The sequence below is a fragment of the Sciurus carolinensis genome, chromosome 10, assembly GCF_902686445.1.
Source record: "Sciurus carolinensis chromosome 10, mSciCar1.2, whole genome shotgun sequence".
Classification (NCBI taxonomy): domain Eukaryota; kingdom Metazoa; phylum Chordata; class Mammalia; order Rodentia; family Sciuridae; genus Sciurus; species Sciurus carolinensis.
This window is the reverse complement of record NC_062222.1, coordinates 135,761,562-135,780,858: the sequence shown is the minus strand read 5'-3', so window position 1 is coordinate 135,780,858 and position 19,297 is coordinate 135,761,562. Positions and strand designations below refer to the sequence as shown.

Genomic DNA, 19,297 nt, shown 5'->3' with positions numbered 1-19,297 from the left:
ATTCTGTACATCACGCTTGTATTTTATAATTAGAAACAAACAAAGACCTCCCCTTTTAAAGGAGGGAAATCACTCAATGTTGTGACCCATTGTTTTCATCTTTTTTTTTGGTTCAACTTTAAAGGGATCCTGTCTATTAGTGATCATGGCCGTGATACCAGTGATGATGAGGTGATTGCCGTGGTAGCTGCTATTTGGGACTCGCTAGGTACCTACCTACCACTTCAGTGTTTCCTTTTCACAGACAAACCTGAGACTCAGAGAGGTTGAACCCCTTGGCTGGGTCACACGGCTGGTTTTGCAACATGTAGTTCCTTGCCAGGAAGAGGTCCCAGCAGCCTTAACCTCACCGTGACGGGCAGCACCGTGCGCACCCCCTGTGAGACGGTTGTGTTTGGATCGTGGTGAGCATGGGAGGTGGTGTCTTTCCAGGAGGAGAAATGAATATTCCTGTCTCTAAAATGGAAGCACAGATGGCCTTTGCTGGGCAAGATAGCATTAAGCCGAGCAAATACTAACGCGGTGAACCTTGACGGGTCCGATTTCCTCCTGACGAAGAGGGAGGGGCGTCTCCGGTGCTTCCATCTTCCAGCCTTGCCTGGGCATCTTGAGCCGCTGAGGGGGAGCAGCCTGGACGGGGGCCTCCACTGCTCCCTGTAGGAGCGTAAGGGGTGCTGCCTCACCTGCTTGCAGCTGTTGGAGGCGGGATTCTTCATGTGGCCTCCCCTGGCCCTGACTTCCCACCTGGAGGCAGGTGGCTGGTGGCCCTGCCGTCCTCTCTCCATCCTGCCCAGGGTGCTATGTGAGGGGTGAGGTTGAAGAAGGAAGGGGCTTGGTCCAGCTCCTCTCTGGAGCCGCGCCTGCCCAGGGCCCCTTCTCTGCAGGTTGCCTGCTGAACCTGGTGGTGGCCTCCACTTGGAGACTCACCGAGCTTCATCCTCTAGTCCTCATCGGTGTTGAAGGTGACCTGACCCTCAATCTCTGTCCGGTCCTCCCTTGCATCTGGTTGTCTTTGTTTCTAAACTCGAGCAAGAAGGAGGGGTTGCGACTTACTGAACTCTCCAGAATTCCCGTAGCTCCGCTGGGTGGCAGGGGTTGCAGGGCGTGCCTGGAATTTCCCTTTGAGCTCCACATCTGTCAGGGAAAACTGGTAGAGAGTTTGGTTGAACTTCCAATTTAGAATGAGGGCGTTGAGCGGTATACTGTTCTGCAAATGAATTTTTATTATTTTAGATGCTTGAATTTTTAATGAAGCCTGTCCTTAATACCTCATAGAAATGCAAATCTGTCCTTTCCCAGGAGTTCTTTCAGACAAGGACTCGAACCCTCTCTAGAGACATAATTTCATAGTGCTAGAATGAATAAATTAAGCTTTCCAAATAAACAAAAAGGGATTTTGGAAAATCTTTTTTAATTTTCACCGTCCACATTGTTCTTATGGCATATACAGAAGAGTCTCTGTTTCCCCATATTTTGGGTTTACGTTTGCAGGAATAGAACTCCAGCCACCTGTGGCCACCTCAGTCTGCCCTGCATCTCTGCAGGGATTGACCCCTATAGGACACTCCCTCTCCCCCAGAGGGAAATCAAGACCATATGATGTAACTGTAAAACTCGGAGCTCCTGCAGGTGCCCGTCCATTTCCTGCTCACCTTTGTATTGTGCTAGAACATTAACTTCACACATAATTTACTATTCAGTCATTCTTAAATATGTAGCTCAGTGGCATTTACTTTAGATTTCCATTGCTGTGACAAAATACTTGAGAAAAAAACTTAAAGGAGGAAAGAGGTATTTTGGCTCCCAGTTTCTGAGGTTTCAGTCCATGGTCAGCTGCTTCCATTGCTGTGGGCCTGTGGTGAGGTGGAGCATCATGGCAGAGAAGCCTGGTGGAGCAGACCTGCCCATCTTGGTGCCAGGAAGCAGAGGGAGAGGGAGACGGGAGAGGAGAGGGAGACTGGGAACCAGATGTAGTCCCTGAGGACTCACTGCCCGGGGCGAGGTTCTGCCTCCTGCCTTTTCTACCACCTCCAATGGTCCACTCCTCCCGCTGTGACCCCATCAACGGATCAGCCCACTGATGAGGCCAGAGCCCTCACCTCCCCAGTCACCTCCCCAAAGCCCCACCTCTGAACCCTGCAACACAGGGGACCCACTGCAACACAGGAGCCTTTGGGGACACTCCAGGCTCCAGCCACAGTCGGCATCATGTGCCTTCGCGCTGCGATGTCGCCCCCATCCCACCCCTGATCCCCCCTCTTGCAAAACTTAAGTCCCTACGCGGTAACCCCCTCTCCTGCCGTTCCTGGTACCCACAGTTCTACTTTCTGCCCTTATGGATTTGACTTCTCGGGGACTTCAGCACTGTCCTTGTGAGTGGCTCGTGTCACTCAGATGTCGTCCTCAAGGTCTGGCCCTGCTGCAGCAGTTGTCGAGACTCCCTTCCTGTCTAGGCTGAGTGACACCCTGTCGGGTGATGGACCCCGTTTGACTTGTCCTTTTGTCCCCCTATGGACGCTGGGCATGCTCCTTTCTTTGGTGAATAGCATTTTAGAAACTTCTAAAGACGAAACCCAAGACTCTAAGGAGCCGAGGTGCCAGCTCAGCCTCTTTCTGGTCGGGGCTTTGGCTCCTCGTGCAGGCAGGGGAGTGGGGTGCACACCATGCAGCCTGCGTTTCGGGGCCCGGGGTGACGTCACGCCTGTAGCAGTGTATGTGCAGAAAGCACGAGGGTAGTGATAGCCGCGGAGGCGGGCGATGCTGTGGCGAGCCGCTCAGCGAGTGGACGTGGACCGGCCGCTGGCTGGGCCCCGCGGAGCTCCGGGCGCAGCTGGCCCTGCCTCTAGCAAGTGCCGCAGCGGGAGGGGAGCTGGGGCGGAGAGCAGAGAGCAGGGCGAGTGCTTCCGGAAGCGAGGATGCCGGGGGTGGTTGGGAGCTAGAGACCAAAGGAAGCGGGGCTGGCGGGCACTTCAGTCAGAGCACAGACCCGGGCACAGCCCCAGCCCGGTGCAGGGTGGGACGGGGGCCTGGGACCTGCGTGGGAGCGAGCACTCTCATCCTCTGGAAGTGGGAGCCTCGGGAGGGTCTTGAGCAGGATGGCAACACGGCCCGCTCACCTTTGGGGTGAACACAGGATGAAGGACAGGCGTGGTCCCCAGCAGCTGGGGTCCTGGGTCGGGCCTCTGCGGGGTCGCTGGCTCTCCTCCCATCCCTGTCTCACTGCCCTCTGGTGCTGCCGGCCCCCAGGTGCGAGGGGAGCTGCTGCGGGAGCGGGTGCAGCAGCTGGAGGCCCAGGAGGAGTGCTTCGCAGAGTCGCTCGTGGCTCTGCAGTTCCAGAAGGCGGCGCGGGCCACCGAGACCCTGTCGGCCCTCACGGCCCTGCTCAGCATCCAGGGCTTGCTGCTGGAGGAGCTGAGCGAGTCGGAGACCCTGAGCAAGCAGGCCTGCGACCAGATCCTGGAGTCCCACCGCCCGGTGAGCGAGGAGCGGGGCGGGGAGGGAGGTGGCTTCCACCTGTGGAGGGGCCGTGAGTGCCTGTGTGGTCCGTGCCATGGGCAGGCCAAGGCCAGCAGCCTGCACACTCAGCCCACGGCGGCTGAACAACAACGTGTGTGTTTGAATAAAGATGCGGTATGGGGAAAAGTGCCTCTCTGAATTAAGGGCGTCCTGAATGCCGTCATGTGTTGGATCGTTTATCTTTTCATTCTAGATCATCACTGATCCTGCTTGCTATACTCTTTCAAGGTGAAGAAGTGGATCCACAGAACGAGAGCTATGCTGATAACTGTGTCGGGGACTATTTTAAGTCCTTTGTGCCTGGGTTTTAGAATTTTACGTGTTACCCATTGCTATGATAATTATGTACGGTGAGGAAAAGGCCCGCACGGGGGTGGAGTCTCCTGTGCCAGGCAGACAGGTGTGGCTGATAAGTGAGGAGCTGGGATCTCTTTCTGACTTGGTTGCACTGTCACTTTGGTGACTATCCCAGCTGAGTTCATCAAGCTGGGGGGGTCCCATGAATTGTCTTTAAAAGGTGGCAAATCACAGTAGACTCTAAGAGTCCAAGACTGTTCCTGGCCACCACAGTGTGCCCTGCTCAGTGACCACTATCCTAAGGATGGAACCTCAGTCGGGTCGCTGCACGTGTTCCAGCCCTGAACATCCAGTAGAGCTCACGCATGGCAGAATGCAGAAACCTGGGGCCGCAGGTGGCCCAGTCTGAGCAGCACTGGCAAAGAGCCTCGAGAGCAGATTGGAAGCTGGTGCTGCCCCGGATGCCACCCACACTGGGAGGCCGGGGTTGGGATGAGCTTCGGGGTAGGAGATGAGGCTGGAAGATGTGTCCACAGGGAAGGACACCCATATAGGCCAGGGGACAAAACCACCTGCCTTCCTGCCTGCTGCTTGCATGGGGGAAGCGTGTCCTGAGTTTTAAGGAACACCTCTGCGGAGCGAAGGCGAGAAGGGACCAGATGCAGGCAGCCCTTCGGTCAGGGTGTCCCCAGTGATGAATGAGCTAGCAGGATTCCAGGCTGCTCGCCTGTGCTGGTCCAGAGACTCCTTCTCTGCAGAGCGAAGCATCAGCAGAGGACGCAGCAGGATTTCTAAAGACTGAGTTCAGCCAGATATGAGCTCTCATGGGAAAAGAAGCCGCTGGCCAGGAGGAAGCCAGGGGAGCTGACCTGTGTGAACAGGCCAAGGCCCTGGAAGACATTGGGGGCCCGAGGCATCTGCCGAACGTAATGACTTGTGAGGTCATTGAGAAGTAAAAGTCATGCAAAGCTGTCCGCCTGGAGCATGAGTGGTTCTGAACGTGCGACTTAAAATAACAAGAACGATTGATAGCACAGGGAGAATCCGACCAGGTGAGACGCTCAGCGCACTTGCTTCAGTACAGCCGCTGGTCAAATAAAGCACAGAAAGCAAACCGCTGAACAGGACACTTCGTTGAAAGAACGGGATTCACAGCCAACAGGTGACCAAAATGTGTTCTTCAGCACACACTGGAGCAGTTACAATCGACCTCTGTATTCTGGCTACCATTGACAGAGGGCAAGGAAGTCCAAAACAGCTGAAAAAGACAATTGCCAAAGAGTCCATACTTCGCAATTTCAGAACATACCTCTGAATAATTCCTGAGTCAAAGAAATAATAGAAATTTTAAAAAAAACATAGAGCAGAAAAATAATGTACCTGCGACATTTCAAAACGTAGAATTCAGCTGAAGCAGTTTTTGGAGGGGACTTTATGCCTTAAACTACGTTAGGAAAGAAGAAAGGCTCACAACCAAGACCATATAAGAAGCTGGAATGGGGCACCTGGGGTAATTGAACCTGTAGAAATCAGAGGAAGGAACATAGCATAATTTAAATTAGAAACAAAACTGCACAGTAAAGTGGAAAGTTGAATTGGGGGGGGGGACTAATAAAATATACAAATGTTTCGCAAGACTTACCATTACAAAAAGAGATGAAGGACCCCAAATAATATCAAAAGTTTAGAAAGCAACTGTGGATGCAGCTGTTTTTAAAACTAAGAGAATACTATGCACAACTTTTATGTAGAAGAATCTGAAAACTGAACTGAAATGAGAACATTTCTAGAAAAATCTTAAAGATTGACTCGAGGTGTCCATTCCTAGTGCTGTGAAAGAAATTGGTGCAGAAGTTAAGCGTCTTCCAGCTCACAGAAAACACCGAACCGGGATAGTTTTGAAGGTGAACTCCACCAACCTTTAAGGTCTTTTGCCGGTCTCACACGCTCATTATTCCTAATGTTAGGAAAACGGAAATCCTCAGCTCATTTTATGATGCTCAGTGAACCTTGATACTGAAACCAGACATGAACCGACCAAGAAAGAACAATCGCAGTTGTGAACATACAAACAAAACAGTAACATGACCCCTCCATCTATTATGTGAAGACATCAATACCTCAAGGCCAGGCTGAGTTTCTCGCAGGAGTGGAAGGCTGATCTCACCGGAGGAATGAGAACATCCATTTATAAAATTCATCTAACAGCTTAAAGGTAGAAGCAACCCGGACGCTCATTTCAGTTTGTACAGAGCAAGTCTTTTATTGACGTCCACACCCACGCAGGATGGAGCGCCTGGTGCGTTAGTAGCGGGAGGAAGCCTGGCACAGCACTTACCCAAACCCACAGCCCGGGTGCGCCTTGGAGTGGTCGGCACACAGGGGAGCCCTGTCCTGGATTCCAGATGGAGGGAACAAGGCTGTCCCAGGGAAGGACAGTCCAAGGTCATGGAGTTGAGTCAGGGGCAGAGCCAGACACTAGCTCTCAGTTCACAATTATCTACCTGCTGGGGAAACATGCTCAGTGCAGCCCGAAGCCCCTCGTGGTGCCGAGACTCCTGTTTCCATTGGCGACTGGGAACACGACATCCCTGTCCGTCTTACCTTGAAACTCTGAGTAAGACAGAGCTTCCTACCACGGTGCGTTTGGAAGGGAAGCGGCCGTGCATCCTGGATGAAGACGAGGTGGCGTCCTCGAGGCGAGGCGAGGGCGAGGCCTGACGGCTGCTTCCTCTGCAGTCGGGAGGAGACGGCCTGCTGTGCTCCAGATAGTGGACTTCCGTTCTGCGTTGGAGCATCTGCATAAACCGCTCTCCTGTTGGAAATGGGCTTTTAAGCTGTTAAACACGCAGGAGAATTAAAAACGCGTGAAATGAAATGCTGTGGGAGAAATGGCTCCTGAGAAGACCGTGTCGAGTGCGGCTCATCGGATGAAGGGCTTGGACTCATTTTGTGAAATTGGAACATGTGCAAGGTGTAATTGGATCGGGGCAAGTGGCGACAGTGGGCGGATTTAAACAGGAAGGACTTATTGGGAGCAGGCGATGGGACCCCGGACTAATGTAAGCACAGTACTCGCATTCAGTTTACACTGCCGAGTATCCACTTAGGCCCCACAGGGCGCCTCCCCTCCCCCCTCCGCTCCTCCCTCCACCTGGCTCCCCTGGGCCACGAGTCACCCCTCTGCTGATTCTGCCCAGTTCTCCCACTCAGACGTCGGGGGCCCAAGGCTGCTGTTGGCGGCACCCACCAAGCTCCCCTCGAGCCCCGGGCACTGACTGCTTTTGCCCTTCCTCCCATCCACTGGTGGCATTTCTAGTTCATTCTGCTGGGGAGGGAGTGGAGGCTTAGGAAGGGACAGTCATTTTACCAAGGCCCCCAGCAGCAAAGCAGGCTCTCCTGTCCTGAAGTCACGTCCACCTGTCCCCCACTCCCTACTCCAGTCTCCCCTCCACACTGAGGCCAAAGAGTGTTTATGAAAAATAAAATGATCACACAGAGCCCTGTCCCCCAGCTCCACGTTTAAAATTTTCACTTCCTAGCGGGTTGCTGTGCCGCATGCCTGTGATCCCAGGGGCTTGGGAGGCTGAGGCAGGAGGATTGCAGGTTCAAAGCCAGCCTCAACAACTTAGCAAGGTCCTAAGCAACTCAGAGAGACCCTGTCGCTAAATAAAATACAAAAAAGGGCTGGGGGTGTGGCTCAGTGGTTAAGTGCCCCTGGGTTCAATTCCTGGTACCAAGAAAAAAAAAAAAAAACAGAAACAAAAAAACAAAAACTCACCTCCTGCCACTCCCCCCTCAGACCCTGGGCTTCAGACCCTAGGCCTTCCTGCTGCTCTGAGCTCTGAGTCACATTCAAGCATCTGTTCCTCAGAGGAACCTCTACCTAGAACGCTCTGCCACCCCTCCTTGCACACTTCTTTCTACATTCTAAGAGAAGCCCAGAGATCTTCTCCTCCGTGAAATCATCCAGGACGCCCTCCAGTGGCACTGACTGTCCTTGCTCTGTGCTCCCAGACCCCGTCTGAATCTGTGATCACCGAGGATGGTGCTTGTGTCCGTATCTGTGCATACACAGCGGCCTCTCCCCCTACACTGAGTTTTCAGAATCCAGGAGCCAAGTCTCATCCACTCTGAGTCCCAACCAATGCCCAAGAAAAAGCCTGGATTGCTTCCTCTGTCCACCCATCTATCTGTCTGTCTGTCATCTATCTATAGAATCTATACTATCATCCATCCATCTGTCATCTGTCTACCTATCATCCCTCCATCCCCCACCCATCAATGTCACCAGCCGTCTACCTGTTCATGCATCTGGCAGGTACCTATGGGGTGCTCACTGAGATAGCTGAACCCAGAGGAGACCCAGGGATCAGAGAAACCTCCATGATCTCAGCTGTGTCTTTGTCCAACACTGTGACTTCAGGAGTTTTGCTTACCCTCTCTGTGCCTCAGTCACCTTATCTGTAAAAAGGGATAATAGTAAATTCCAATGTTGTGTCATTTTGCAAAGTTTAATGGAAATGCTCTAGCACAGTGTCGACATTCATAACGCTAGCTGCCGTTACTATTATTAGTAGTGACTTTTCCATGAGCTGGGCCCTGTGCTCACTGCTGGGGATAAAGAAGTCACCACAGCCCAGGGTTCCCCGTCCCCATATTCGAAGGTTGGCCCAGATGGAGTTTGGGTTCCCGTGGTGCTGAGCAGCAGGCAGGTGCGCACCCTGCAGCTCTGGGAGGAGGTTCCGTGGGACCTGAGCCGCAGGCTATGTCTGCTCACCTTCGTTCCTGACCCGGGTTTTTCCAGCTGGTGCCTCTGTGCCCCACTGCTTCTCTGTGACACTGACAGGCTCGGGTTTGAGTCTTCTGTCCCACACTGTTCCAAGCACAAGCCTGGCCTCTGACCAGGCTGCTGGCCGTGCTGACAGCTTGACAGGATCCTCTGGGAAACTACGCTGGGTGACGTTTCCCCAGGGATGCTGCGGCCATCAGTGGTCAGGACCACAGACCTCAGCTGGCATGGAGTCCAGCTGGGCAGCTCTGAGAGCCTTCCCCAGGCCCTGGGACGAGGCTGGAGCCTGTGACCTGGCTGTCAGTCTCTCCTTGCCGTGTCCTCTCGCTCCTCTCTGCCACTAGTCCCCGTCTTGGTTCTGGGTTGTATTTCTGAGCCTTGGGAACTGTGGGCCCTTTTGAGAATTCGATGCCAGCATCGGTCCCTCAGCAGAAAGGCAGAGGGCTTTGTGCACGGTTCAGGAGGATGGAGGACCACCGTCCCCTGGCGAGGCCTCTCAGGATGAGCACCACCCGCCCTCCACTCCACTCCCCCACTGGCCCAGCTGGAGACGATGGGCTTGATGTGCTGGCACCTCCGTGGCCTGGGGCCTCCCGACACCCCTTGTCCTCCTGAGCAGGCTCCGTGCTGAGATTTTCTAATTCAGGTGACTGAGAAGGCAGAGGACCCTTGACCCCAGTGGAGAGCGCGAGCCGGGCGCCAGCTGGCCTGGACTCAGGTTCTGACTCTGCCTCTCAGGAAGTGGTACCTGGAGAGTGACCGTAGCGCTGCCTCGATTTCCTCATCCCTAAACGAGGGAAAAGGGGGTGTGCGGTCTGAAGAGTCATTGAAGGACGCTGCGAGGCCTTCACACACAACGGCCCCACCTCCAGGGATAAACTGAAAACGAGGCAGAAGTTCGCTGCCGACGCCTGGGCTGCCCAGCAGCACGGCACCCGCTGGAGCAGTGGTGTGCACCTCGTCCCCTCGGGGCTGACCGGGGACCGTGCAGTCTCCACTGCCCAGCATCGCAGGAGCTATTGCACTGCGAGTCACTCGCCTGGGAAACCAGCTGGATTCAAACTGCGAGGCTGGGTTTGCCCTGAGCGTGCACTGCGTTCACGCCACAGGGATGCTGAGGGCCGTACGCGGAGCCATCGCGAGCCGCCACCATCTGCATATCAGCAGCCTCCGTGTGCCGCGCGTGCCGTGAGCATTGTTGATATCGGCCGTGGTGGCTGTGCCCGCGGCTTTCTTCTGTGGCGGACGTGGTCAGGTACTCTGCAGTAAGCCAGGGACAGGTGGCGGCTGCCCAGCACGGGCAGGTGGGCAGTGGGAGGCTCAGCCCTGCCCTCAGGAGGCCCGCACTGCAGCCCAAAGGTGCAAGGCTGTGGTTTAGGTGACTGTGAAAAGGGGCCTGTGAAGGGGTGTCAGTGGGATGTGAGGAGGGGCACCCCGTACCCCAGGGAATGGGGGAGCCTGTCACTGAGGAGGTTCTTCCTGAGCCGGGGCTTCGGGCAGACTCCAGAGTGGGCGGGCAGCCAGGGAAAGCACTGCGGAGGACGGAGCAGCACGTGCAGTGGTGTGGAGCTGGGAGCCGGCTCGGGCGCACGTGCAGCTGGTCGCAGCTCTGCTGGGGAGGTCAGTTTGTGCCCTTTGCTCCGCTCAGCATTTGCAGTGGGACTCACCACCTGTGCCCTCCGTGTGCAGGAGCTCCAGGAGCTGGAGAGGAAGCTGGAGGACCAGCTGGCCCAGCAGGAGGCAGCCCAGCAGCAGCGGGCCCTGGCCAGCTGGCAGCACTGGGTGGCCGGTGGGCCCGGGCTGAGCGAGCCGGGGGAGGAAGATCCTGAAAGACCAGTCTCGGCTGTCCTGCAGCAAGCCCTGAGCAGGGGCCGGACGCTCCTGGAGATCCAGCAGCAGAGGTAGGGCTCGTGGCCCACAGTCCCTCGGGGTGGCAGACCCCTAAAGGCCTGGGGGACCGCCTCGCTCCCTCCTGCCCATGGTGCCAGCCCAGCCCTTGGCACAAGCTGCCCAGCTTTGCAGGAAGTCAGCGTCCCTGTTCCCTGACATCCTTCTGTATTTTTATTTTAATATCATTAAGGTTTACAATTATTTTAAACTTTTTGAATAATTATAGCCTCAAAAGAAGTTGCAAAAATAATCAAGAGAGGCTGGTTGCTCTTCACCCAGCTTCCACACCTGGTAACATCTACATTATCACAGTGCAGGACCCAAACCAGGGCTGGCGGCAGCACCGCGCCGGCCCTCAGGTTTCCCCATGGAGCATTTTCCACATAGATCGCACGACAGAGCTCCCTCTTCTTCCTTTGTTCTTTGAATTATTTTTCAGTTAGCACTGGACAATGAGCCTTTGCCCGCGTGGCATTAGGAACCCCTAGAGAAGCGTGTTCGCAGCTCGCGTGCGTTCCGCGTGCGCGTGGCGTTGGCCTGGGAGGAGCACACGGGCCGTCTCTACCGCAGTGCGATCGATTTCTGAAAACAGACACAGAGTAGCCGGAAGGAAACAGACTGAACTTAATGGGGGTGGTTTCCGGGTGATGAGCTTCCAGGCGGTCTTCATTTGGGGATGATGCTGTCCCGTGCGCAGTGCCGTCAGTGCCGAGGTGACGGTGTGACGGGTGAGCGTGTCCCGAGGAGCTTCTCGAGGGTGGGTGTGAGCTGGGCGTGCGACGTCCATGCCTCCCTGGAGGGGTTCGCCGTCCTGGAGTTTGACTTTGAGCTGCTCCTGAGACACATTGGGTGTGACCACCAGCAGGAATGTGGGCAGGCCATGTGGCCTGCAGGCCGCTCCTGTGGAGGTCAGGAGCTTCCTGTGGAGGGAGACAGCTGGTCTTGTGGTCAGGGCCAGGGCCCCCCACAGAGAGTGGCCCTGGGTCTGCACAGGGCATGAGGAGCAGGCTTCATGGCCTTCATGGACTAGGCCTTGTCTTGGTCCAGGCCTTGAGGACGGCTGCCCGCCTTCTGAGGGGGTCACAGAGCATGGTCAGAATCAGAGGCCTCCTCCCGGTGCCCACGGCACCTCACTTTGAGCCGCCCCCTTCCTGGCCACCCTCCTGGGTGCCTTGGTCGGGGAGCAGCCAGGCAACAGGAGGACCCAGCCCTCTCCACCACCCCTTCATATCTATGTGAACATGTTCGTGTGTATACATACGTGTATCTGGTGCGTGCATACGTGTCTATGTGTATATATATGTACATACATATCTGTTTTTCTTTCACGTGGCAGTGTGGCTTTGAGCTGTGATTCTTCATTATTTGGAGTACTGGGTGACATCATGGTGTCCCTTCTTTTTTAAAAAAATATTTGCCATTGTAGATGGACACAAGACCTTTATTTTATTCCTTTTAATGTGGTGCTGAGGATCGAACCCAGCACCTCCCATGTGAGAGGCAAGTGCCCGGCCACTGAGCCCCAGCCCAGCCAGGTGTCCCTTCTTAACAGAGCTGGGCCTTGTTTCCCTCCAGTCTGAGAGAGGAGCAGCAGAGCAGTGTCGTGCTGGAGGATTTGCTGGAAAACTTGGAGATGGACACCTTTGTGACCCTGTGCAGCCAGGTGAGGAGACCCGCCCCAGCCCACTACCTCTGTCCCCCGCCTCTGTCCCCCGCCACACACCTCTCGCCCTCCTCAGAGCTGCTCTCCTCAGCTGCCAGGTGGGCTGAGAGAGCCAACCCAGGAACTGTGGAGCAGGTTGTGAGCGGCTCCGGCATAGGAAGCAGGCGGGGACACTACGGCAGGTTCCACAGCCCCACGTTCAGCCAACTGTGGGTCCAAAATCCATTCCTCCACCAGACCCTGATGGCCTTTCCTGGCCATTATTCCCCAGGCAGTACCGTCCATTGTGCTAGTTATCTAAGTGAAGGGACGCGTATGCAAAGCTGCGTGCAGGGTACCTGCAGTTGTGATGCTATAAAAGGAAACATCTGGATCCCCAGCCACCACCGAAAAGCAGGGCTGAGCCTGAGGCACAGACGCCGGTCCTTCTGCTCCCTCAGGGCTCTCCTGCTTCCCGGTGCCTGCAAACCACCTCCACCCAGAGGGACCTGCGGCTGGCAGCCCTGGGCTCATGGCCTCCGACACCCTCCCCATCCTAACTGTGCTGGGAGGCAGTCTTCTCTGGGGGCCTGGCTGTCTGAAGTCCTAGGGAGGGTCTCTGCTTGGCCAGGTGGTCAGACGTGCCTGCCCTGACTGGAAGTGGCTGTTACCTGTGCCTCTGTGAAACAGGACAGGGGTACAAGCTGTAGCTCAATTTGTCCTCACCAAACCTGTGCCACAGTATCGTTATAACCCCATTTTACAGATGAGGAGACTGAGGCATAAAGAGAGATAACACGGCCCCAGGACTCACTGTTCTCTTCAGTGCAGCTGGGGGCCCAGGGGAGGTTTTCTGGAATGCCAGATTGGTGCTTTGTTCCCCCATATTCTGTTTTGACATCCTAGTGGATGCACGGGAAGTCGCAGAGCCAGCGTGGGGCATTCTGGTGTCCCCCCGGGCTTCGTGCTTCCCACAGCTGTTGCCAGAGCCACGTCAGACCCAGGAGCTGATGTTGATGTCCAGCACATGATGGTTCAGTGTCCTTTCAACCCCAGTCAGGATGCAGGACGGTCCACACCACAAGGCCCTCCCCGTGCTGCCCCTCAGAGCCACACCGTCCACCGCCCCGGCCCTGGCCACCCAGGGTCTGCCCTCCATCGCTGAGTTTTGTCCAGGCTACAGAGCTGTGTGCCTGGAATCAAGCAGCCTGTCGACTCGAGGCCGCCGGGTCTTTTATTTCTTGCAGAATGGTTTTCTGAGGTGAGGATGCAGCATAGGACGTCCCACTGTTTTGGGGACCCCTGGTTTAGGGACACTTCAGTTGTTTCCAGAGCCTGGAAGATCCCCAGGGCTTTGTGGCCTCACAGAAGCGGAGCAGGAGGAGGGAGATGACCTGTTCCCCGCTGCAGGCCAGGGCTTCTGCCACCCGACTCGGGCACTGCCGGCAGCAGAGAGCACTACAGGGATGGCTGCAGCCCTTAGGAGTGTCGTGGGCGCCATGGTGGCTCACCAGAGAGATTTTTGTTGACAGCTGTGTGAATTTAGAAGATATTTTCCAGACTGGGCTACTAAAGTATTCATTTCCCTGGGACAAAAAGCCCTAAGAATGCAGTGAATTTAAAATGGCCGTGAGTCACGTCTGGAGGTGGCGTGGGTTTGAGCTCCCTCTGCTGCCTCCTCTAGGAGCTGAGGCTGGCCTCTTACCTCTCCAAGATGGCCATGGTGCCCGGGGCCGCGCTGCGCCGCCTCCTGAGTGTGGTGCTGCCCACAGGCTCCCAGCCCCAGCTGCTGGCCCTGCTGGACTCGGCCAGTGACAAGCACTCGGACCATGCGGCAGACGCGGGCAGCGGGGAGCCGGCTGACCTGGGCAGGAGGAGGTGAGTGCCCCGTGGTGACCGCCTTGGGAAACTAGAGGGTGACCACAAGGAGACCTGGGCCGGGGGCAGACCTACCCCTGGGAAACGTCTGTTGGTCTTGGGTCACGTTCCTTCCTCCGCGGGTTTTCCGAGCCTGTGCTCGTGGTGTGTCTGTGTCTGAGTGTGGGCGAGTGTTGTGCGGGTGTGAGCCTGCGTGCACACCTGCCAGCTTACCACGGGGTCTTCAGCTCACCTCTGGATAAACCCGCCCTCGGCGGGAAGTGTCGCAGGTGGAACGTGTGTTGGACGCCCCTCATGGCGGACATCCCAGCGTCCGCAGCGCAGCCCGGAAGAGGGGGTGGCTACCCCTTCAGTGCTGTGTGACAGGGAGCTGCTGCTGCCCAGTGTCCGAGAGGGGGTTGGACCACAGATGGGCCACTGGGGAAAGATCCAGACTCAAACCTCGAACTGCAGTTACTACTGAGTGCATGGCTCCTGCCCGGCCCAGGCTGCCTGTTGAGCTGACCTGCCTGTCAGGCTGCCACGCCTCCCATGGGCATCATGTGCCCGGGGTGCACCCTGACCTTCTGCCGCAGGCCTGAGAGCAGAGGCAGCCTCTCCATGTTCCCATGCGATTCTCGTCCCAGTAACTGGGCTGCATTTCCTGCTACTTTGTTTAAAAGTCTTACTTTTCACTGTTGTGGATACATCTTCTCAGGTGTTATTTTTAACAGCTGCCTAATAGTCCAGACAGGTGCAGCACGGGTAATGTAGGCAGCTGTCCCATCTGTCACTGGACATTCCATTGGGGCCCACTTTTCCTCAGCTCTGATAATTGCAGATGTTTTCCTTTAGGATCCGAGTCCAGGTGTGACTTCGGTTCATAAAGGCCGCCTGTAAGGAAAGGCAGGAAGCTGGGGTGAGGCGGACTTGGGGGGCACCCAGCAGTGCCACTTGAGAAGGCTGCAAGGAAAAGCAAGACCTGAGTGGCAAGTGTGGGTCCCCAGCTGCCCGAGCCCACCTCGCCAGACCCGCGGGGCCTGGAGGGTGCAGCATGGCCAGATCATGGGCAGACGTGGGGGCTGCGTCCTCAGAGTCGAGAGGGGCTCTGACTCAGGAGGTCCAGCAGCCCTGCTGGGAAGGGGAGCCTGAGGCCATGGCAGGCAAAGGGCGGTCCTCGCGTCCTGGAGTTCAGCAGAGTCCAGGGGCCCTGCGGGGCTGGGCCAGCAGGAAGACTTGGGGTGGCAGCCAAGAGGAGACCGAGTGGCTGCCCTGCTCCCCGCCTCCTGGCCAAGGGGACTGGAGGATCCCCAGGTCCAGGCCACCCGCAGCATCCCGAGGGCCGGCAGTGCCTCCTCTTGTCCCCACCCTGGGGCCTGTCATCATGGCCCTAAGCGTCTTGGGTCTCAAGCAACAGAAGCTGCCTGGCTACGAAAGTGTGGGGGGCTGAGGGGCCTGTGGGACCAGGGAGCCCAGGGTCCGGCCCGGGGAAGCTCTGCAGGCAGCGCGGGGGGTGCCGCTCAGCGAGGCTCCTGGGAAGGAGAGCCTGGCCCCTCCAGCTGGGTGGGGGGCTCCCTGGGCTGGACTTGCAGGCCCGCGTGTCCTCTGCTGACTGGAGCCCAGCCCGCGAGCTCTCCTCCATCTCCCCGGCAGCGCCCAGGGTCCCTCGCCTTGGGCCTGGAGTCACACACGTCCATGGCCTTGGGACGCCCTGCCCTGCCCACGCCAGCTCCCACAGTGCTGCTGGATGCTGCAGGCGCTCGCCACTCACCGACCCGGCTGCCCGTGCGTCTCAGGCAGTAGGACCCACACACACAACCCCGCCCGGGTGGACCGGCCCCCGGCCACCGCGGGCCACACGGGCCACACAGCCCTTCACCAATGCCTCCTTAGCCCAAAGGGCCCCGCTCTGCACTGCTTCTCTGACTGATGTCACTGCACCATCTGTGATCCCCTGAACTGAGAGCCCCTCGAGGGCAGAGAGTCCCCCTGCCCAGGCCAAGAACCCGCTTGGTGGACGCGTACTGAGCGAGCGAAAGGAGCATGGAGCCCAGAGGTCCTGGTGTCAGCAGAGGTGGCAGGGATGGAGGCCACCAGGCTTTCCATGAATCAAGCACTCTGTCCTTGGTGACCTCTAAGACCCCTTCTTGCTGTAGGAAACACCAGGAATGGTGGCAAGCCTTGGAAAGGAAACTTCGAGGAGAGCTGACGGGCAAAGGCCTGGCGAAGATGCACTGGGCCCAACAGAGGAAGGCCAGGTGGGAGCCCGGCTCAGAGGGCAGGGGGAAGGCCAGGTGGGAGCCCGGCTCGGAGGGCGGGGGGAAGGCCAGGTGGGAGCCCGGCTCGGAGGGCGGGGGGAAGGCCAGGTGGGAGCCCGGCTCGGAGGGCGGGGGGAAGGCCAGGTGGGAGCCCGGCTCGGAGGGCAGGTGGGTTGCTGCGCTGGCTGAGAGCGGGTGTGTGTGTGGGGGTGACACAGCGTGTTCCCCCCTGAAGACCACAGACCTTTATTCCACAGGCTTAGTTTAGAAGCTGAAGATAAGCCGTAGCTATCGGGGAGAACGTTCTAACATTTATTAGCATTTTAATTACTGTATTTATTTTAGCTAATAGCTATTTTTTTAAGGGCTATAATTAGAAAAAGAATAATTCCTCGTAGCTGTTCAGACATTATTGCTCCCAAAGCCTTTTCACTTCTCGTTGCATTGAACCTTCCAGAAAATGGGGATGATAGAACTGAAGTCCAGGGACCCCGGGACTCCAGTTCCTGGGACGTGGACCGTAGCGCCCGGGCCCGTGCTCTGTTTGCCGGAAGCCTGCATCCTGGGCCTGGGATTTTTGCATGCCTGGAGGTCACAGGGACGTAAGGGCACAGTTGGTTGGATTGTGGCCAATTGTTGACCGAGTGTCCCCTGTGATTCCAGCTAGGAGAGATTTAGAGGAAAAGTCTCGGCAGGGCTTAATAAGTGACTTGCACCCTGTGCTCTGGAAGCAGTGACCGTCCCTGGGAAGGGTCTGCCGAGCCCCTGCCTCCGTCATTCTCAGGGTTGAGGTGGAGGTGCTGAGCCCATCGCCGACTGCCCACAGCAGCAGCTTGGAGCTGTCTGTGATGGCGAGGTGTCAGAAGAAATTAAATCAGGGTGTTGGTCAGAGAAGGAAATTCAAGTCCAGATTGAAGGTGTGACTGGCATGTTCCCCTGGGAGTGCTCCTGGCCTGCTCTGATAGGCGTCTAGCAGGTGACATCAGGGGTGACGGTCACAGCACCCTGTGCACCGTGGTAGCCTTTGCCCAGGATCCACGGTGGGAAGGGAGATAGGAAGTGAGACAGAGCCGCCTCTGAGGCCTTGCTCAGGCTCATACAAGATACACGGCGGGGACAGAGGTGGGGCTGAATCTGTCCCAGCCCTTCAGGTGGCTCCAGCACCCCACCTGCCAGTGTTGTCCCCCGCAGACCCAGTGTCATGGCTTCGTCCTGCGCTGCTTAGGCAGAGAGAGGCCTGTGGTTCTCAGCCCTGCGACTCCCAGCAGCCTGGGATTCGGGGATGGCTCAGGGACAGGGTTCCAGCCGTCCTTTCCCAGGACCCCAAGTGTGCTGCCCTCTGCTGACGTCTGCCCGGCCTTGAGCTGTTGCTTTGTACCCAGGGCTCATCAGTTGCTTTTCAGTGAGGCCCAGGGGTCATTGTAAATGTCTTAGGGTTGACGGGGAGGGGGCCGTGCCTTTTCTGCGGGGCACCTGCCAGTCTCCGAGCTCCCCAGCACGGCGGAGCCCAGGCTGACGGTGTCAGGACCATGAGCCCACAAGACCCTGAAAACTTAAGTCACAGGCCAGCAGGGCGTGGCCACTGCCAGAGGCCTGGACTGATTTCAGGGGAGGAAAGGGTCTTTGAAATGGCACCCGGTTGAGAATCTCTTGGAGAACTCAGACCTCTCAGGAAGATCAGAGTGAGTCCCAAATGTCAATTTGACCTTCTGTTCTCTCCTTAGCATATTAAAGAAGACGTATCTCCCCATCAGGGAGAGGATCGTGTTCTCCAGGGAAAGTTGGCCACACCTGTCCCTGGAGCCCATTGGCGAACCTGCCCCTGTCCCCGTTGTGGGTACAGAAGCCCCTGACGTGTTGAACACAGGTGAAAAGCTCTTTATATTCAGAAACCCAAAGGACCCAGAGATCTCGCTGCACATCCCTCCCAGGAAGAAGAAGAACTTCCTGAATGCCAAGAAGGCCAGCAGGGCCCTGGGCGCGGACTAGGGAGGCCCGCGTGTGCCTGCTGATGGGACGCTCGGCTGCAGCGGCTCCGTTCCCATGCAGAAGACGCGGGTCCCCGGCACACGCTGCCCTCAGTCACCATTCAGTGTGGTCTCACGCGCTTCCGTTTGGCCCACTCTCTTTCGCACCTCGAGGACGTGGACACTCCTTCCTCTCGGCCCCACGTCAACAGGGACCTGAAGGAGACTCTGCCTCCCGCTCACACGCCGGCGCCGGCTGAACGTCGTCATCTGGGTTGGACGGGCCTCTCTGTTCTCACGTTTTGTGTTCACTACATTTTCTGGTTTTCTAAAGGGAACCTTTGAAAATAAATATATTTTACACACAGCTCTTTGTAATTGAACTCTTTGCCTTATGTGGAGACCCTTTGTCCCTAATTCTGTGTTTCTCCTCCCCATTGTGGTGTCCAGCAGAGTTTAGCTCTCTGTCACTTGACCTGCCAGAAAGTGCACCAACCAGGGGGGAATGCCTTTGGTTCGCCCCTCAGTTGTCTTTCCAGCTTATAAGTGAGCACATTCAGAAACGGACGAAGGGAAGTGGTTTTTACGAGACCGTGAAGCTAATAAGAAGAATCAGCTAATAAGCCGATCGGCATCTCTATGGGCCGAACCCAGTCCTTTCTCTGGGCCTCGGTCAGTGGACCCGTGCAGGGCTTGCTTGGTTGCCAGTAGGTGCACTGCAGCAGGTCCTCAGGACCTTGGTGTGTCCTCACAGCCGTGGTCCAGGCCAGAGACATCTGCTCAGGGCTGCGCCACGTCACTGTATGAGGAGTACAATTGCAGAGGGTCTTGGCTGAGGGTGGAGGTGACCAGGCAGGATCCTGTCACTGGTGAGGGGAGGAAAAGGAATCACGGATAAAACTTCTCTTAATTGACAGCTGCTGCCAGAACCTTCCAGCTGCTCAGTCACCACTAACACCCAGAGGCGGGTAGCGCCCTTCCCACCTTGCAGCCTGGAAGCCTGGACGCAGGGAGCGTGGGTAACTTGCCCACAGTCACCCTGCCTATAGAGAAGTCCCCAGTCGGATCCTGGGGCCCC

At 56.8% G+C, this 19,297-nt stretch overlaps 1 protein-coding gene across 5 annotated transcripts in view; it reads left to right on the top strand.

Annotated features, from left to right (window-relative positions):
• Evc2 (EvC ciliary complex subunit 2) overlaps positions 1-18,579 on the top strand; it is a 109,418-nt gene extending 90,839 nt beyond the window's left edge. For 3 of the 5 annotated variants that reach the window (XM_047567168.1, XM_047567167.1, XM_047567172.1), the window contains 6 exons: positions 3,247-3,474; positions 10,295-10,506; positions 12,071-12,158; positions 13,822-14,015; positions 16,151-16,252; positions 17,977-18,579. In XM_047567168.1, coding sequence (XP_047423124.1) covers positions 3,247-3,474; positions 10,295-10,506; positions 12,071-12,158; positions 13,822-14,015; positions 16,151-16,252; positions 17,977-18,241 — 1,089 coding nt within the window. In that variant the 3' untranslated portion in view covers positions 18,242-18,579. The remainder of the gene's footprint in view (positions 1-3,246; positions 3,475-10,294; positions 10,507-12,070; positions 12,159-13,821; positions 14,016-16,150; positions 16,253-17,976) is intronic. The other 2 variants (XM_047567169.1, XM_047567170.1) reach the window with 2 other exon arrangements.
• Positions 18,580-19,297: the final 718 nt, after the last annotated feature.